Source organism: Bos mutus, chromosome 23, assembly GCF_027580195.1.
Source record: "Bos mutus isolate GX-2022 chromosome 23, NWIPB_WYAK_1.1, whole genome shotgun sequence".
Lineage (NCBI taxonomy): Eukaryota > Metazoa > Chordata > Mammalia > Artiodactyla > Bovidae > Bos > Bos mutus.
Window position 1 is genome coordinate 34,416,241 of NC_091639.1, and position 18,763 is coordinate 34,435,003.

Below are 18,763 nucleotides of genomic sequence, written 5' to 3' on the forward strand. Positions count from 1 at the left end.
CACCCTATGCCTTCAAGCCATCATGGTTTCGAGAAACTGGAGTCAGCAGGAGATTAATTAATCAAAACCTGAACACATCTGCTGTTAATTAATTCTATGCCAAGGGTTAACTCTTCCCTGTCTGGGCTTCTCCATCCCTTTGGCCAGAAGAGAGAAATAAAGGTGGGGAGTGGGTACCCCTCTTCCTTCCTTCCCTCAGGGGTAGGCATGAAACAAGGGCGGGGGGCCCAGAAGCCAGGAAAGCCCTATTCATTTGGGAGGGTCGGGGGAGGGCTGTGGGAGTGTTTGCTTTTGAGAGTCCTGGTCCGAGGCTGTTACTCATGAGTCCTGAGGAAATCTGAGATGGACATACATCTTTATTTACAGCAACAAACAGAACGGACCCACCCTCCATTCCCTCCCTCTCCCCTTCCAGTCTTTTCTATACCGTTCCCCCCTCCTACCCCACCCTGGGCCCAAGGCCAGCCCTGCCCTCCGGGGTCACTGTATGGGTCAGGTCCCCCCACCAAGACCCCAGGAGGGGACGGGGGAGGGGTTTGGCTGAGGTCGGGTGGGATGTGTTTCTTTTCACATTTTGCTGTTCTCGAAGCCTGGGATGGGGGCAGGGGAGGCAGGCACAGGGGCAGTGAGAGGTAGAGGAGTGCACAGCCCCGCCCCAGCCTCCCCCATGCCCCTGTCCCTCCCCCAACTTTCACAGTGTTCGGCAGCCCTGGCAGCTGATCCAGGAGCCGTCCCCCGTCCCGTCGCCCCCCACTAGGTCCTGGGAAACCGGGAAGGAGGACCGGCTCCCCCTCTCACCGGGCTGGGGTTCCAGGAGGGTGCAGGGCGGATGGGAAGGGCCCAGGGGGAGGGGGCAGCGCAGCCTGGGGTGACAGCCAGGGACACGGGGCGGCCTCCAGAGCGTGCAGGGGTCAGGAGGAGAAGCAGAGGCCGCAGCACTCCATGCAGATCTCCAGGCAGTCGGCCGACTCGCAGCAGGCGTCCAGGATGCCGCAGTCCAGGTCGCAGGGCAGGTCACAGTCGGCACACTCGCCGGAGCCGCAGCAGCAGCAGCAGAGGCATGAGTCCTCGGAGCTGCAGGAGCCGCACGTGGCGCAGTCCAGGACCAGGTTGCACAGCGTCAGGAACTCGCAGAACAGGCAGGACAAGATGCAGTGGACACAGCAGTCTGAGGGCGAGAGGGCCGGGGGCTCACTCGGTGAGGAATGACGTTCGTGCAACCCTCCCTGGGTACCGGGAAATGGGGACCCACCTTCCAGGTGACCCCAAGGCACAGGGAAGTCACAGGGAGTGAGGGTCTGAAACCCAGCAGCCTAGATCCCGAGTCCCTGCTTCCGAGGGACCGACTCCCTCGGTCGTTTATCTATTTCATGAACATACCCAGGATGGGTATGTTCCAGACCCTGTTCTAAGTGTTGTGCAGGAATTAAACTCAAGGAAAGTTATGACCAACCTAGATAGAATATTGAAAAGCAGAGACATTACTTTGCCAACAAAGGTCCGTCTAGTCAAGGCTATGGTTTTTCCGGTGGTCATGTATGGATGTGAGAGTTGGAAGAAAGCTGAGCGCCGAAGAATTGATGCTTTTGAACTGTGGTGTTGGAGAAGACTCTTGAGAGTCCCTTGGACTGCAAGGAGATCCAACCAGTCCATTCTGAAGGAGATCAGCCCTGGGATTTCTTTGGAAGGAATGATGCTAAAGCTGAAACTCCAATACTTTGGCCACCTCATGCGAAGAGTTGACTCATTGGAAAAGACTCTGATGCTGGGAGGGACTGGGGGCAGGAGGAGAAGGAGACGACAGAGGATGAGGTTGGGGGCAGGAGGAGAAGGGGACGACAGAGGATGAGATGGCTGGATGGCATCACTGACTCGATGGACGCGTGTCTGAGTGAACTCCAGGAGTTGGTGATGGGCAGGGAGGCCTGGCGTGCTGCAATTCATGGGGTCACAAAGAATCAGACACGACTGAGTGACTGAACTGAACTGAAGTGAAACTTGTAACAACTCCTTGAGGTGGGGCTGTGTCAACCCCTCAATACAGATGAAGAAACGGAGGCTCTGAGAAGTCTCTTCAAAACCAATCCAGGGACTTCCCTGGTGGTCCAGTGGTCAAGAATTCACCTGCCAATGCAGGGGATACTGGTTGGATCCTTGGTCCAGAAAGATCCCACATACTGTGGAGCAACTAAGCCCATGGACCACAACTACTGAGCTTGTGCCCTGGAGCCTGGGAATTGCAGCTGCCGAGCCCACGTGCCTTAGAGCCCTGCTTCGCAACAAGAGAAGCAATGAGAAGCCTGCAAATTGTGACTAGAGAGCAGACCCCGCTCTCTACAACTAGAGAAAGACCGAGCACAGCAGTGAAAACCCAGCACAGACAAAAGTGAAATAAATAAATAATCTATGAGGAATCCTACCACCCTGCTCAGCTCTTGCCCAGTGACAGCATCCTTACTCACTCCCCGCCTCTGGCCACCCCTGCATTCACACGGAGGCCAGAGGACCCTTGAAAGACTTCTGTTGGATTCCATCCTTCCCGCCCTCAGGACCCTCTAGCAGGTTCCACTTCCCTGGGAGGAAAAGCCCAGGGTGCTCAGTGACCCCCGAGGCCCCTCTCCCATCACTCCACCGTGGCCACACTGGCTGCTCCCCATCCTGCAGGCACGGCCCCCTTGTTCTCTCAGCGCTCTGGCCCCAGAAACCTGCTCCGCTCACTCTATCTCTCCTTCTTCAAATGTCTCCCCTCGGTGAAGCCTTCCTCCAGAATCCTCTTCAATACCGCAAGCTGCCCACCTGACCCCCGCACCCCCGTCCCCTCCCGCAGGCCTGCTCTGCCTCCCTGCCTAGAACTCATCACCTTCCATGGCTTCCACAGCTCTGCCACCTACTAGAGTACCAGCATCAAAAGGGAGGGCGCCCAACACTGGCACACTGCGGGTGCTGAGTAAATAAATATAAGGGAGGGAATGAACGTGGGCTCCCGCCCTTGGGCATCCAGCCCAACGTGGCGGCGCTGGCTCAGCAGCCCAGGCTCTGAACTGCTCAGCGTGTGGCCAGGGTGCTTGGCTGGCACTCCTCCCAGGGGCCAGGCCATAGGCTGTGTCCGGTTCCCCTGACCAGGCGGGCCCCTGGTACAGGCTGCTGGTCCAGTGGGAGTCTCACACTGCCACGGAAGCTCTGATGCCCACACCCAGGTCCTGTGTACAGGGAATCTTTTGCGACCTTATAAACTGTAGCCTGCCAGGCTCCTCTGTCCGTGGCATTCTCTAGGCAAGAATACTGGAGTGGATTGCCATGCCATCCTCCAGGGGCTTCTCCCTACCCAGGGTTCGAACCCATATCCCTTAGGTCTTTTGAGTTGGCAGGTGGGTTCTTTACCACTAGCACCACCTGAAAGCCCCACTAGGAGTCTCACCTCTCACCATTCCTCCCCTGGAACTTCATCAACTAGCCGCATGAGCCAGTTCTCACCTCCGTGCTAACGCACCCTGGCCGGATCCTCCTACTGGTCCTTTAAGGCTTGCTCGGACACCTCCAGAGCCTTCCCAGACTCCCCTCCCGTTTTCGGGGCTGGTGTGGGCATCCCTGTGTTCACTTTATCACTCCTCATTTATCGTATCGCAGGGTGAGATGACCTGTTTGTGCCTCTCATGAAAGCTTTATGAAACCATCTCCTGGGTACCCTGCACACAGCACAGTGCCTGGCTCACAGGTCATGCTCTGTTAACTTTGTTTCATTTTAAAACATATTTATTTATTTGGCTGTGCTGAATCTTCTTTGTGGTATTCCCCGACCAGGAATCAAACCCAGGCCCCTTGCATTGGGAGCGTGGAGTCTTAGCCACTGGACCACGAAGGAATGCCTTCCTGTTCGCTTTAAATGTACGAATATCCCCTTCATAAATAAGGTTCTTGGGCATAATCTGCTCTGGGGGGAAGGGTGAAAGTTATGAACATGTCATGTGCAAAGGTGTACACTGAATTCTGTACACTGATTTCAGGTGTACACTGAATTCTGTACACTGATTTCAGGTGTACACTGAATTCTGTACACTGATTTCAGGTGTACACTGAATTCCGTATGCTGAATTCAGGTGTACACTGAATTCTGTCTGCAGAGGACCAGCCAGTCTCCCAACATGGAGAGAAACTACTTAAAAGTTCTGGGGTTAAGGTCAAGCATCACTGGGTTACAGGCAGCCGTCACCTTGCTGAACTCATGCCTGTGGGGTGGGGGACTTGATTGCCCAGGGCAGCCCCCCAGAGGACCTCTGTGCGGCAGGAACAACTGCGGGTGTATCCAGGTGCTCTGACCTCCCACTGCACTTTGCACCCCCCACCTTCCCCCCAGTTAAGCATCTGATGGTGCATCATTTTATTCTGCTATTGTGCTCTCACTAGGCAAATGGTCCATAGCTCAAGGAAAATTTCTGTTTCCAGAAATGGGGTGGCTTTGGTTGGACCAGCCCAGATGGTTCCATTCTCTGTTACAGCAACTCTGAGAGAGGAGGGACGAGAAGGGGTGGTCTTGAGAGCTCAGATGTGTCTCACTTTACCCAAGTGTCCTCTGCAACGTTCTCTGTCTTGCATCAGATTCCCTGGAGAGCTTGTTAAAATCTAGACTCCTGGGCCCCACCCAGAGGTTTGGACCTTGAGGGCCTGGCGTGGGGATAGGGTGCCGCACTTCTAAGCAACCTAGTAAAGATGCTGCTGCCGCTCCCTGCATCAGACTTCTGGAGGCTTCTCTCTGGGGGACGCAGAGTGGGGTGCTTACCTTCCTGCGCCTGGAGGGGAATCTGGGAGGCAGCGGACTTGGTGCTGCCCTTGCTCTTCTTGCTGCCCTGGCTAGCGAGAGATGGGTGCGTCTGCAACTTCCGGTGGGCCTTGGGGCCACCCAGGGCACCGTTCCCCGTCCGCCTGGCGCCGCCCAGCTCCGAGGGGTGGCCAGAGCCATTCGCCACTAGTGGGGTGCAGTCCAAGGGGTTCCCCTGGGGCTGGCCTAGAGAGACCATGAGAAAAGGGCGATGGAGGAGAAGATGGGGGATGGGGTGGCCGGGACAATCTCCCAGGGCTCTGCTCAACTCCTGCTGGCTTCGCTCCTAGACACACCCCAGTTTACCTAGCTGATCTGCATTTTTGCAGATGAGGAAACCGAGGCCCAGAGAGCAGAACTGACTTGCCCAGAGGCGCATCACAGAATAGCCTCCAAGTGGAGCCTGGCCCCTGACTTCCAGGCCAGGGGTCATTTGAGAATAGACAGAGGTGCAGGCAAGGGGAGAAGCGCAGGGGCCTGCACCCCACCTTCTTATCCCATGTGAAATCCACTCTCCTGCTCTTGGAGTCTGGGGATTTTGGCGACAGTGGTAGTGGAGAGAGGAGGAGGGGCAGCACGGAAGTAGTTAACCATCACCTCGGCCCCTGCCAAGCCCCCAGCTGCTTCTGCCCTTCGAGTGCCGGGTGATTCATTGGAAACATCTGTTTGGAGATGAACGCCTGGCCCTGGAATCCAGGGGGGCTCCTCACAGCAGCCCCCCCACCTCCTGCTCCTTCCACCCCCAGCTCCCCTGCCCCCGCTGGAAGAAAGTTTGCTGAGCGGCCCTTGGGGTCCAGGTGGGGAGCAGGAGAGGGAAGAGGGAAGCCAGCAGGGAGACCTCAGAAGCCAGGAACCCTGGGTCCCCATCCCAGACTGAGGGACCAAGCCAGCTTATTAGTGGGGTGCGGGGAAAACGGTCCTGGAGAACATGCCAGCACCTGGTTCCTTGACTCACCTCACTCAGGTTTGCCCACTTGGATGGTACGGTTCTGTCCCCAAGAGATGAAGGCAGGTGTATGCACGTGTGTGTGTGTGTCTGTGTGTCAGGGCAGAAGTCTGAGAAGGGGTCACAAGAGTTCAAGGACCCCTCTGCTCAGGGCCCCTGACTCCTGGGTGGGATCCTCTGGCCCTGAGGACCCTCAGTAAATGTATAAATTTGGGGCGCTTCCTTCTCTCTGGCCCTGGGGTCTGGATCCCCAGGTCCCTCCAGGCCAAATCTCTGGGTCTGGATTGTGGCAGGAGATGTCAGGGGGTGGTGGGGGGTGTTGGAGGCTGAGGGGACAGAAGGGGGCCTGACTGGGGGTACTGGGCCTTCTAGTAATGGTGGGAGCACTTCGCCGGGCACCCACGGCACGCTGGCACTGTTTGGAGCACTTGGGGTGCGAATTGTTCTCTCTATTGCTATGGGGCGGTATCCTTTTACAGATGAGGAAACTGAGTCCCAGAGATGTATAGAAACTTGTTCAAGGTCACACAGATAAGGGTCATAAGTAGGATCAGCCTGGAGGCTAAAAGGTGGGGCTCCAAGGGCAGAGGGGCGTGGAGTGGGGCAGAAGTTGGGAGACAAAGGGCTGAGGAATGAATTGCTACTACCACAACCGTCACTACTCTTGAAATTAGTAGCCAACATGTTTTGAGCTGTGATGAGGTACCAGATACAGTGCTGAGAGTCCTATGTGTAATAATTTCGTTAAGCGTCAAACAGAACTACTGTTACTAGCCCATTTCATAGATGAAAAAACCAAGGCCCAGAGAGGGTAAAACTTGCCAGAGCTTCCACAGCTAGGCAGTGGAGTGGGAAGGAGATGGCGATTGAGAGAAAGGAGCTGAGGACAAGCTTGGGGGTGGGGGGGTGGGGCGGGTCAGGGCAAGGATGGGAGACAGAGCCACGCTGGGAACCTTTGGCCCTGAGCAGCGGCTGGTCCCTGCATCTGGGTAAACAGGGGTAAGGCCATGGGAAGTGGCCAGGCCTGAATCATCCTGCCCCGACCTCTGGGCTCCACGGCCGGGGTGGCGGGGTGGGGGGATGACTGTGCTGAGTCCTTGGCCAGCTTTGGTGCCCTCTGCCCTGCTGCCTAAACACAGGCACAGTGACCAGAGGGCGGGGGCGTGTGGTGAGCTGAGGGCCCCGGGAGATTTGGGCGGACACAGAGCTTGCCTGTGGCCATGGCCGTGGGGGCTGAGTCACAGAGCAAACACCCAGGGCCCATGGACATAGGAGCGTCTGTCCCTTCCAGGCCCTCTCCTCCATGGCCACGGCGTTTACCTCTTTCTCTGGGTCCTGCTGGTGGGTGTGTCTCGAGGACAGTGTGCTAGTAGGATTTAGTAACCCCGACTTCCAGGGTGTCCAGCTTACCCCAAATGCCCTGCCTGAAAGTGGCTCCACGACTCTGCCATGCCAGCAGGGCAGGCAGGCACAGGACACAGCCCTGGGGCTGGAGACCTGAGCTCCCCAGTCTGTGTCCAGGGTGAGGGAGCCTCAGTTTCCTCATCTGTAAAATGGGCTTGTCAAGAGCTATCTGGCTGCCTCACTACAGGCTGATTTGGAGAGTCTGAGAGCTCATACAGAAAAAGAAAGTTGAAAAGCACCAATGTGTCCCACAGATTTTGCTGATCTTATTGGCAATTACAAAATGATTTTGGAAGCCCCTTCCCCTGCTTTTGAGGGTGATGGTGATAAATTCTCCCCTTCCAGGACCTCCTCGGAGACATGGAGCCAAACCCAGGAACACAGCTGAGTTTTGCTCCTTTCTAGTTGCTCCCAGAGCAACTAGAAGTGTCTCTCCTGCCATTTTGCTCTTGACACCCTGAAAGCTGGGTTGCCTCGGGCTCCGGTTTCCTGCCCCCGAGCCCCAGCCCCTCCTCCGCAGACTGCACGCGCTCTCGTTCTGAACCACAGAATGAGGCTGCCTGCAGCCTGTCCACACTCATTCTGAACTAATTTTATCCAAATCATTTTGTGGATAGAAATGATGTGGATGTCCTCCTAGACAGCAAGGACAATGACAATGTCTTACACCCTTCCATTGCCCACACCTCAAAGTCCTGGCCCAGGCTAGGCTCCCGTAGGCACACAAAGCCCATCTGTTTTGGATTCCCTAGAGTGACCCCCACGTATTGCCACCCCAAACCCCGGACCCCTAGGACTCACATGTCACAGCTTCTATGGGGACATCGAGGTCAGTGCTGTCCAGGGTCTGGGGGGCCTCAGGGTCATTGCCTTGGGTCATGGGGGGTGCTGCTGCTTCCTCCAGGGAGCCCTCCTCAAGCGCTGCCTCTGCGGGGTGAGCGGATCCGGTCACTACCTCCAGCCCAGGAAGGAGGGATGGGGTCTGGGCTAGAAAAAAGCAGACGACTGAGGGACATCCTTCTGGTGCCCTCCAGCTGGCCCAGCCCTGGTCCCCTCCCCACGGCCCAGAGTGCCCTGAGCCCTCATTCTTGGTCTCTGTACCAGTTACCCAGCCCTTACCCTATCTGGTAACGGTGCCAGCCTCTAAAATAGAAAGGTCTCAAACCACAGCCCATGAGCGAGCAAGGGTGTGTGCACGTGGAAGTGTGTGTGTGTGTGTGTGTGTGTGTGTGTGGTCAGGGAGGGGGCCAGAGATGCACAGTACAAAGGAAAGTGGGGGAAGGAGGCAGAGACACAGTGCAGGAGAGAACAGATGGACAGTGACGGGGAGATAGGAACAGGCATCCAGAGCGACGTGCAGAGAGAAAGAATCAAAAGGATGTGAAAGGCAGAAGCGAAGAGAGACAGTGCATCAGAACTCGAGAGACCGGGCACTTAGACGCCCAGTGACAGACAGCCCAGGGCAGGCAAGCAACTAAGACAAAGTCAGTGATGGAGAGAAAGATAAAGACGGGGGCAGAGGCAGAAGCGATGGAGAGGGAGCAATATACAGATGGAGAAACGGTGAGAAACCAGGGCAGAGAGAGGACGATAGCACGAGAAAGAGTCTGAGAAGCCTGGGGTGAGGCGGAGGGGCTCCAGGCAGGAAGAGAGACAGGGAGACGGCCCAAGAGGGCTGGAAGAGGCGGCCGGCAGCCACATGTAATTACAGTGAGTGGCTCGGTCCCTCTGTCCAGGGTGGGCGGAAGGCAGACTTGGAGCCACCTTCAAACCCACAGTTCCTGAGGCAGCAGGACCAGGGCCGGCTGGGCCCAGGGGAGGAAAGTTCTGGGGGCTGGGAGGTGGCACCGGGAGGCAGAAAGGTGACCGGGCATGGGAAAGCCTGAGGGTGGACAGGAGAAAGTGAGGCCTGGGGTCACGGGGCCAGGGGCCGAGGTGGGGCAATGACGGGGTGCAGCCTGGGCCTCCCATCAACCCCCAGGTTGTGCAGTGGGAATGACAGGGGCACCCCTAGAGGGTGCCCCTTTCCTCAAGCCATGATGGGAGCAGGGGAGATGGAAACAGAGACCGAAGGGCTCAGAGAGGGGAGAGCCACACAGGGAGCCACAGAGAAAGATGACGAGAAAGGGTGATGAAATCCAGACAGTAAGAGGTCGGCGCCCATCCGTCCACACCACGGAGAGATCACGAGACACACACACCCGCAGGGACAGAGACAAAGACCAGTCTTAGAGACAGCAGTGGAGCCGACCACAGAGCACAGGTGGCCTTAGGGACGGGGTCTTTCTCTGAGCTGTCTGCAAATGAGGGCAGGGGAGGATGGGGCGGGGAGATATAAGAGGGAGCAATTCAGGTTGGGCACGCAGGTCAAGGGGGTGGGAGCATCTGGAGGGCAGGGGACGATCCAGGGGCTCAGAGACCCCTGGACGATCCTTGTTCCAAAGACTCTGGTCTCCCATGGCCAGGGGGTGGGGGCTCCAGGGGCCCCATGGAGGTTGCACAGAGAGCAGCAGGCATGCTCCAACCTGTCTGGGGAAACCACTGGCCCTGCCTGGAGCTGGGAGCTGGGACAGGGAGGAGGGAGCACTGGGGCTTCAGCCACCCCTGAAGTGTGGCAGTTATGTGCTGGGAACCCCTCCTGGTGCCCAGGGAGGCAGGGGGTGGGTACCTCCAGCCCCATCCATTCCTTAAGCTCCTCTCACCACCTGGCTAATAGGTTAATAGGAAGACAAGTGTTTTTTCTACTGGGCCTAGGGGGAGCAGGGGAGCAGAGATGACCCCCAAGGGGGAGCCAGATTGCCCGCCTAGTGGTGGAGGCTGATCTATAGCGGAGCAGAGGGGAGGCTGGAGGCCAAGACCAAGCTGAGAGGGAGGCTCACAGCTTGAGTTCTAGTTCCCGGGAAGGGAGGGGGCTGCCCAGCTCCAGCCTCTGGCCCCAGAGGCGTCCTGCCAGAGCCCGGAAGTGGGAGTGCTGACCCTCCCAAGCCTGTAATGATAGAGGTCCGAGCCAGGAGCTGGAAGACCCAAGCCCTGGTTTTTACCGGATACCAGCTTGGGCGAGTTACTAGGACTTAGGTTGCCTTGCATGAAAAGGGGACAAGCATGCTTGTCCCTCAGGGTTTCAAAGAGTAAATGAAACCCTCAGCGGTACCTGGCATGCAGGGGGCCACTCCCATACGCTTCCCCCGCCTGTCCCCTGCCTGACCTCTCTCCTCTCCCTTCCTTCCTTTCCTCCTTCCTTCCTGTGCTGTTTGCTGTGACAGCGACGACACACCCCCCCAACACGTCAAGCACTGGGTGGACCACAGTGAGAAAGACCAGGTCACTGACCCAGGAGCCCTCTGTTGGGGTGGGGGTGGGTGACAGTCTCACAAACTGAAGGGCAGGGGTTACAGCAGGTGCAGCTAAGGACTGTGGAAGCAGAGAAGACGGGCACTCATCCCCGGGGTGTGGTGTGTGTGTGTATGTGTGTGTGTGCAAGTCTAGGAGGCTTCTTGGAGAAGGCAATGCCCATATCGGGTCTTGAATAATCAATCAGTCAGCAAAGAAAGGGGAAAGGACATTCTGAGACCAGCAGCAGACCCCAGCGTGAACAGCTGCGGTGTGAACGAGGGAAGATAGAGTAACTGCGTGGCGGGCCTTGTGGTCACGTCCCAGGCTTTCTCCTGAGGTCACCAGGGCACACAGCGGTGACACTGTCGCTCTTGGAAGGGAAGGAGCCGAGCCTGCAGCTCTCTTGGGCCCCCAGGGTTAGGAGGGAGGAAATTGAGAAAGCAGGATTAGGAGACGGGTCCCCACCCCGGCCCTCCTCCCCGACATGTTGACTGCCACACTCTGGGCAGTCTCTCCTGACAGTCACCTACAGGGCTGGTGACCTTGAATCTGGTGGGAACAGGAAATTACAGAGAGCCCAGACGAGGTTCTGAGGAGGCCCCTCCTGCAGGAAGCCTGCCATTCTGGGGTGAGCATCAGACCTTGGAAGGAAACCAGGGAGGAAAGTAAATCCAGTCCAGTTATCTTGACCTGGAAACACAGACAGACAGACCTCTTGGAGCCAGAGGGCACCGGAGGGGACCCAGCAGACGCTGAAGGAGAAACCCTGAGGGCAGAAGAGGAAACTGCAGACGGCACAGAGATGGGGAGCAGGCTGAGGAGCAAGAAGTGCCGGGGAAACCTGTCTGTGGATGACGCATGGACCGGGGGCCGCGACACCAAGATGCTGGACCAAAAACAGCTCTCACCGTGAGCACACGGGGCAGCAAACCCAGATAAGAGGTGGGGCCCACGGGGTCAACCATCAAGAAGCCAAAAGACCCTAGTTTTCCTTCTTGGGACCAGGAGACCTCTGCTCGGCCCCAGAGGGGAGAACGTCTCTAAGGAGAAACTTCTGGAGGGTGGGGAGGCCAGCAAAGGCCAAGGGCCACTGGGTGGACAAGCAGCTTAAGTTGCTAGGCATGAAGGCACCTGCCCAGGGTGGGGGTGGTGTGAGAATCCCTGGTTGGGGTCCTGCCCTCCCTGGAGGTGCCATCTGCTCACCCACAGGTACATCTGCCCCATCTGATCAAATAGCCACTTTTTTCTAATGTGCACAGGGGTAATTCCCAGGAAATGGCAACCCACTCCAGTATTCTTGCCTGAAGAATTCCATGGACCGAGGAGACTGGCAGGCTGTACTCCATGGGGTTGCAAAGAGTCAGACACGACTGAGTGACTATCACTCACTCACTCCAGTGGTTAGGACTCTGCACCTCCGATATGTCTTGAGATGCAGCCAAAACAATAATAATAATAATAAATTAAAAATAAGATAATTGTATACTGGTAGCCAGCCATGCGGTGGGCATCTCTGAGCAGAAGCCCCAGTCCTGCACCTCTCTCAAGAGTCTCCAAAGGAGACATGCAGAAAGGCAAGGGCCCCTATGCCTCGATATACTCTCATCCTTGGCACAGGATAATGCCTTGAGTTCTGGAAAGACAGCCCCAGAAGAGGGTGGAAAGGTCACGTTTAAATCCATAAGCCCGAGAGGGAAACGGAAAGCCTCAAGCTTCAGCCGGACCCTCTGTGCTCCCTTTGCTTGCCATTCCTGGACCGAGAGGGGGTTGGGGGGACCTCTTCCAGGTGGGATGGGTTCAGCCCACGCCTGGAAAGGGCCCAGAGGACCCACGTCCTTGAGCTCCCATGCCTGCTTCCTCCAGCCAAGCCCGCTCCCCTGTCTTTGTGGACAGTGGGCCCAGCCTCTCCCCTGGAGCTCCAACCATCTCTGAAGAGGCAGCCGGGATCTGATCTGCTCAGAGAGCAGTGACTGGAGACCTTCATCCCAGTCCCTCCTTGACCTGGTATTCAAGGCCTCAGTCTATGCCTTCAACCTAATCAATGGACAGGATCCTGTGTTCCAGGTCAACTGACCTCTCCGTGGTCCCAGGCCACCACTGGGCCTTCTGCCCAATCCATCCCGGCTTCTATTGTCCCTCTGGATCAGAAGGTCTTACCCCTCCCCTCTCCCCAAATCCAATCACCCTTCACCACCCAGCCGGAGGTTCACCTCTTCCTCCAGAAAGACTACCCTGACCCTCGAGCCAACAGTCCCTCCTCGGAGTGGCCACTTCCTGAGCATTCAGCGCCCAGAGCTCCCTGCTGTAAACTGTAACTGGGAGTGAAGCGTGGGTCCTCAACCAGCCCTCCCCAGCTCTCGCCTGGGGCGACGTCAGTGTCATCTTTGCACCCCCAGTGGCACTTAGCCAATGTCTGATGGCGAGGACTGAGTTCTGGAGTCTAGAATGCCCCAGGTTGGGAGGAGAAGAGAGAACCAGGTGAGAATTGGGGTTGGCGCCTGGCACCACTACAGTAAGAACGTGGGCTTGCTTGATACACACTGCGACCCATGGGACACAGGCCCAGGCCACCAGGACAAGGACTGGAGAGGGCCTGAGCTGACCAGTTAGGCTGGGTCCAGCTGGTTTTATTTTAGGTCTAAAAGCTCCAATTCCCCAGGAAATTCACTTCAGAACCAAGAGCAGGAATGTGACGCCCCAGTGCTGGACAGAAATTTGCTGTGGGTTAGGGAGCCAGGCTCCCGGGGCTCTCAGGGCTGGAGGAGGAGGAGGCCACTGGGGGAGCCAAGGGTGTGGGGGCTTGGCCACCAGCCCCCGACCAGAGCTGCCCTGGGCCCCCTTGCTCCCCGTTTGCATCCTGGGCGGCTGAGGGAGGGGCTGACTTGGTTCCTGGTGGTCCTGCCGGAGGCAGGGCCCCCTGGGGTAGCGCCGTGGCCTTGCTGTTCTGTCAGTGCTCAGCAAGGGGCGTGGGGGATTCTGGTCTCGGATTCAGGCGTCTGTGGGGTTTTGGCTGGGTCTCCTGCGGTTTGGGCTTCCTGGGCAGCAGGCTCAATCTCCCAAAGCGGCAGAGCCAGGCCTTCTCGTGTTATGAAAGCCACATTGTCTGGCCCTGCCCAGGCTGGGGAGGGGGCTTGCTGGGGCTGGGCCTCAAGTTACAGCCCAGGACTTAGCCCTCCCAGTGGCCCACCCTGGCCCTTGTCCCGGCTCCAGGCTCCAGCACATTCAGCCTCTCCTCCCCCTGCTGGGGCGGGAACGGGTCACACAGGAGAGAGGGTCTTGGAAGGAGGGAGTGGAGGAGAGAACAGAGAAGATGGATAAGCCAGGGAAGAAGGCAGGGGAGACGGGGAGAGAGGCAGAGAATCAGGAGGCTGAGAAAGAGAGAAGGGGCAAGAGAGAGAAAGAACCTTCCCAGGCCCCTGCCCCGCGCTCTCCTCCCAGGCTCCAGGAGCCCAGTTCCTGAAGGAGTTTATACCCCAGAAGTCCCCACTCCAGGGCCCCCACATTCAGCGGGGCAGTCTGAGGGCTGGCGGGATGCAGAGCAGACACGTTGGTTTCATGTATGTGCGGGCCCCTGGCCAGCCGTCTGCCACTTGCCCTCCCACCACTTTAGACACCACCCCCACCTCCACAACCCTGGGTCTCCAAAGGGCCAGCGTCCACACCAGGTAGACTTGGGTCTTTCCAAATGGGCAGACCAGTCCCTATGCGTGGATGTGCAGACTGAGGCCATAGAAGGGAAGAAACTTGTCCAAGGCCATGCAGGAAGTTCATGTCAGAGGTCCAGGATGAGACCTCCATTATTTGGAGACTCAAAGAGGGGCAAAAGGGCTAATGGGGCTGGGTGAGAGGGAGGCAGATGATCAGACTAACCTAGAACTGAGATTAAAGGCATGACATCCGTGCCTGTGCTCCTGCCCGCCACCCTTCCGCCTTCCCCAACAAACCCTAGATGTTCCTGACTTCTCCCTGTCCCTGCTGTCCACTGGGAATCTCAGCGCACATGTGTATGGTGAGAAGGTGGACAGAGAGCCACATCACCAGGACTCCCCAGGGCCCCTGCCTTCTTACCAGGCCCCCTTAGGGAGTCACAAACCCTGAGAGGGGGTAGGCTCCTGCAGGAATAATTCCAGGAAGGTTACAGATCCTGTATTTGGGGGAAGGGACAGTTCATTTGAGTGGTGGGCACTTGGTTGGGGTGAGTGCCTGAAATAGAGAAGCGGGGAGAGAGAAGGAGAGGGGTGGGGCGGGGGAGAAACTCTGTGTATGTGTGTATGCGTGTGTGTGCCTGTGTGTGTCTGTGTGTGCAAGCAGGGTAGGAGTGGCGGGGGCTGGCCAGGCCCCGGGTGGGGAGGAAGGCGAACGAGAGGAGATGGCAAGGAGGGGAGGGGCCGATCCTGCAGCCGCTTGCTGTCGACAAAAGTTTTCGGGAAGCGCTAGGCTCCGGCTAGGATGGGGGAAGGGAAGGAGAGAAAGACTCAGACACCCCCACCTCCGCCTGAGGCCCCCATAAATATTTACACACTGGGCAGAAACGGTTGGGACACAAATCCCAGACGGACAGACAGACACTGCGGTGTGTGTGTGTCTGGTGTTGGGAGTGGAGAGAGTTGGAGCCAACTTGGCGCGGCCGCTGCCTCCGTTCAGGCCCTGCCCCCATCGTCCCAGCCCTCCACTCTCCTTGGACCCGGTCCCCGATACCCAGATTTCTCGCCCCCACCTCCACTCAGGGTCCCCCGAACCGTCTCCCCACTTCTCAAAGAGGAGAGGGGAGAATTACCAGCCGCCCTCCCCCAGCCGCCTACCCCTGCTCCCGTCCGGTCTTGTTTTGCATCCCTGGTTCCTACCTGGGCCCGGGGCTGCGCTGGGGGCTCCATGGGGCGCGTCGCAGTGAGGGGGGTGCTGGCCACTCACCTGGGACATCGGCCCGGGACCTACGAGAAACAAGGCTCAGCGGGTGGGGCGGGAGGTCCCCGCGCGCGCGCGCGCCGGGGAAAAGGGGGCCGGGGCAGGGGGCGATCCGGCGGTAGCCGCGCGCCCACACCCCTCCCTGCTCGGTCCGGGACTGACTTACTCTAGTGAGCTGCGCGCCGCTCTCTCGCCTCGCGGGGATCACCGCGCGGGGCCTGCCATGCGCACCGGCCGCGGGCGCCCCAGCCCAGCGGCCACTCGGCCTCTCCGCGCCCCTCCCCTCTCACTCGCTCCTTTCTCGCATTTCGGCGCCAGCGCGCGCCTCTCGCCCCCTTGCTTCTGCCTCCTCTCCCTGCAGCCCCCTCGCTCCTCCCCGGCTCGCCTCTCCTCTTCCCTCCCCTCCTCTCCGGCCCACCCTCTCCCCGCCCCCTCCTCGCCTTCCCAGGCGTCCCCCACCACCACGTCCCTTCCCCCGCGCCCGGCTAGGCGCTGCCTGGGCCGGACACGTCTGTCCGCGGGGCGCCGCGGCCGGAGCCCCCACAGGAAGCCGGCTCCGCGCGTTTCCTCCGCGCTCTCTGAGCTGGGCCCCAGTCTCCCCAAATCTCCGCCCCGCTCCCAGGCCCAACTCCCCGGGAAGCTTGCAAAGGGGGCCTCGAGTTCCCCTTCGCCTGCTAAACTCTGCAAAAGTTTTGGAAAAAGCAAGAGAACGAGAGAGAGAGAAAAACCACGGTGATCACAACTACCTCGTGCCAATTGTCTGAATATTTGTGGCCCCCAAATCTCGTTGTCCCAAAGGTGGGGAGTGATCGAGTTTCTCAGGCACGCTTCGCCCACCCCATCGGTCCCCGCCCGCGGTCCTAACCTGTGGCACAGACCGGGTGCCCACCCCGCCAGAAGCTACCCCCTTCGGGAAATCCGGTTGGTGACATTCGAGCCTCCCGTGTCCCAAGAGCAGCCCTCAGCATCCCTGATTCCCCCACCCCCACCAGCCGCACGTGGGAATTTGGGTCAGAAACCCGGCTTTGGAGGCTAAGAGAGGTTCTGGAGTTCAGCCCTTCATTTGGCTCCACACTGGAATCCGAGGCCTTCCAAATTGCGGGGTGCTTGGGAAAGAGGAGGGAGTGAGCCCCTGCGGGGGGGTGTTTGGGGGAGGGGCAGCCGGGCTACCCATCTGGAATTGAGCTGGATCCCTCCTCAGGGCGGGGGGTATGAAGGAGCTGCGACCAGACAGTCGTGGTGGGGGTGGGGGTGGGGGTTAGTTCAGGGAACCTAGCTTGGCACCCGATCCCCGAGGAAGGGGGAGGCGTGGAGCCTGCGGCCCACCGGGTGAGGGGTGGGCGGGCCCGGAGACGATCAGGTGGGGCCGCCCGCTGGGGTGACGGCGTCTGGCCGCGCTAGACCGAGGACGCCTGGGAGCCGCGTCTGGGCTCTCCACCACGAGGGCCGGTGAGCAATTAGGGAGGCGGCGGCGGCGCCAGGCCAGTTCTCCCAGTTCCGCCTTCCAAGCTCGGGCTTGAAGCCGGGGCTGGGACGCGGGGGCCGAGCTAGGGACCCAGGGCCTCTTCTCGGTGTTCCCCAGCCCCACCTCAGTCGCTACTTACGATGCTCAAAGGTCCTCGTGGCGCCGTCGCAGCCAGGACCACTGTGGCCCTCAGGGGTCTCGCCACCAAGAGGCAGCGTCCCCGCGATAAGCCCAGGTGCCTCCGGCCGGAAGTGGGGGCCCCCCCGGTGGGGAGGAAGGGGTCCCACTCCCGGGGCCGGGCTGCCTGCTGCGGAGCCCGGCCTGGAGCCCCGGGAGCCAGCCCGGATCAGGCTGCTGTCTGGAAGTTCTGGGGAGCGGGGCAGATTCCCCTTTCCTGGCAATGGCTGAGTCACCGGGACGCACCCGCGGGGCTTGGCGACTGCAGCATTCTTACCGGTTTACCTGGGCCCTGGAGCTTGGCCTCATCCGCCTCCAAGATTGGAAGTGGAAGGACGTAAGCAGGGGGTGGACATTGTCTTCAGGGCAGCCTCCACTGTCTCTTTCCTCTCCTGCACGTGCGGCCCCTCCCTAAGCGCAGACCCCAGCCCTGCACCATTAACCAACCCCCCCCCACACACACACACCCCTCTTCTCAGTCTCTATCCCCAGCCCCTAAACTCTGGATCCGCCCAGTCTCCCAGCCTCTCTGTCTGAAATCACCTGCTTGGGATCAGAAGTCCCCTGACTCTGTCTGGTCCAGCACCAAGTAATATGTCTGGTTTGTTGGAAATGTAAAAACAGACTTTAAATTTAATCCCACATACTGATTATACAGGTGTGCTCAGTGTGTGAAAACTCAGCAAGCTGAACATTTATAGTGCAGGTACTTTTTTTTTTTAATATGAGTATTATACTTGAATAAAAAGTTGGGAAAACAAAAACACCCACTAATTAAAATCAGCATTCCAGGACAAAACACAGTATGGGGTGATGACCAGGTGGTGGGCCTTGGCATGGGACTCCAGTTCCAGACCTCAATTCCACCATCTACCTGGTCTCCTAGGAAGTCCCTTTACCTCTCTGAGCTTCAGGAGGAACGCACACTGGGACCCTCCATGTGGACCTTAATAGTTTCAGTGCTATCCAGGATCAGGACTAGGATGAGGTAACTGGGAGACTCTGCTGGGGTGCGAAATTTGGGAAGGTGCCAATATAAAATACATTGTAATTCGATATTAAAAAGCAAATCAGCAAATTACAGCCCTGCCAGCCAGCTGCCTATTTTTATAAATAAAGTTTTATTGGAACCAGGGCTGAGATTAAAGTGAAACGAGTGAGATGGGATCATGAAAATTCAGGTTTAGATCCTGTCTTCATTTAAAATGTTGGCATTTTGTTCACTAGAGATTTTTTGCATTGATTTCAATTTTTAGATATATTGCAGGAAAATATTGTTTTATGTTAATTACCTAGGTTTTTTTTTTTTTTTTTTTTGCTGCTCCCTTGAAGTTTCACACCCGAGCCTCACTCACTGTAAGCCTTACACACCTCACCTTTGTCCTTGGCCTATTACCGTCTCTTCCCGAAGGAACTGAGTAAATGAGTAGAGGCTGAAGATGGTTCCACCACCTCCAGCCCCCACCCCACAACACCAAGCGGGCTCTGCAGACAAGCCCAGACCTAGCTTTCCTGGGGCCCAATAATTAGTTCAGAGTCAAATGCAAAGTGCTCACATTGGCCTTCAGGCTCCCAGAGTTGGGCTCTACCCGCCTTCACTTTCGTCTCCCCTCACTCATTTCTCTCCAGCCTTGCTGCTTCCCGAGTTTGTTTTTTCAGCTTGTCTCGTGTGTTTGCTCAGGGCCTTTGCACTTGCTCTCCCATCTGCCCAGAATGT

General features: G+C 58.0%; 1 protein-coding gene across 4 annotated transcripts; it reads right to left on the minus strand.

Annotated features, from left to right (window-relative positions):
* Window positions 1-371: 371 nt before the first annotated feature.
* MDFI (MyoD family inhibitor) lies at window positions 372-17,234 on the minus strand. 4 transcript variants are annotated; one of them, XM_070360656.1, is made up of 5 exons: window positions 17,009-17,234; window positions 15,344-15,430; window positions 7,968-8,093; window positions 4,778-5,002; window positions 372-1,168 (listed from the first exon to the last, which is right to left on the minus strand). In XM_070360656.1, exons 2-5 carry the CDS (start codon window positions 15,417-15,419, stop codon window positions 912-914), a joined length of 684 nt encoding a protein of 227 aa, XP_070216757.1. In that variant the 5' UTR covers window positions 15,420-15,430; window positions 17,009-17,234; the 3' UTR covers window positions 372-911. The 4 variants fall into 4 exon arrangements, with proteins under 4 accessions (XP_070216757.1, XP_005896507.1, XP_070216756.1 ...); XM_005896445.3 differs by having other exon boundaries at window positions 373-1,168; window positions 7,968-8,153; XM_070360655.1 differs by lacking the exon at window positions 17,009-17,234 and adding an exon at window positions 15,571-15,779 and having other exon boundaries at window positions 373-1,168.
* Between the last annotated feature and the right edge of the window lie 1,529 nt (window positions 17,235-18,763).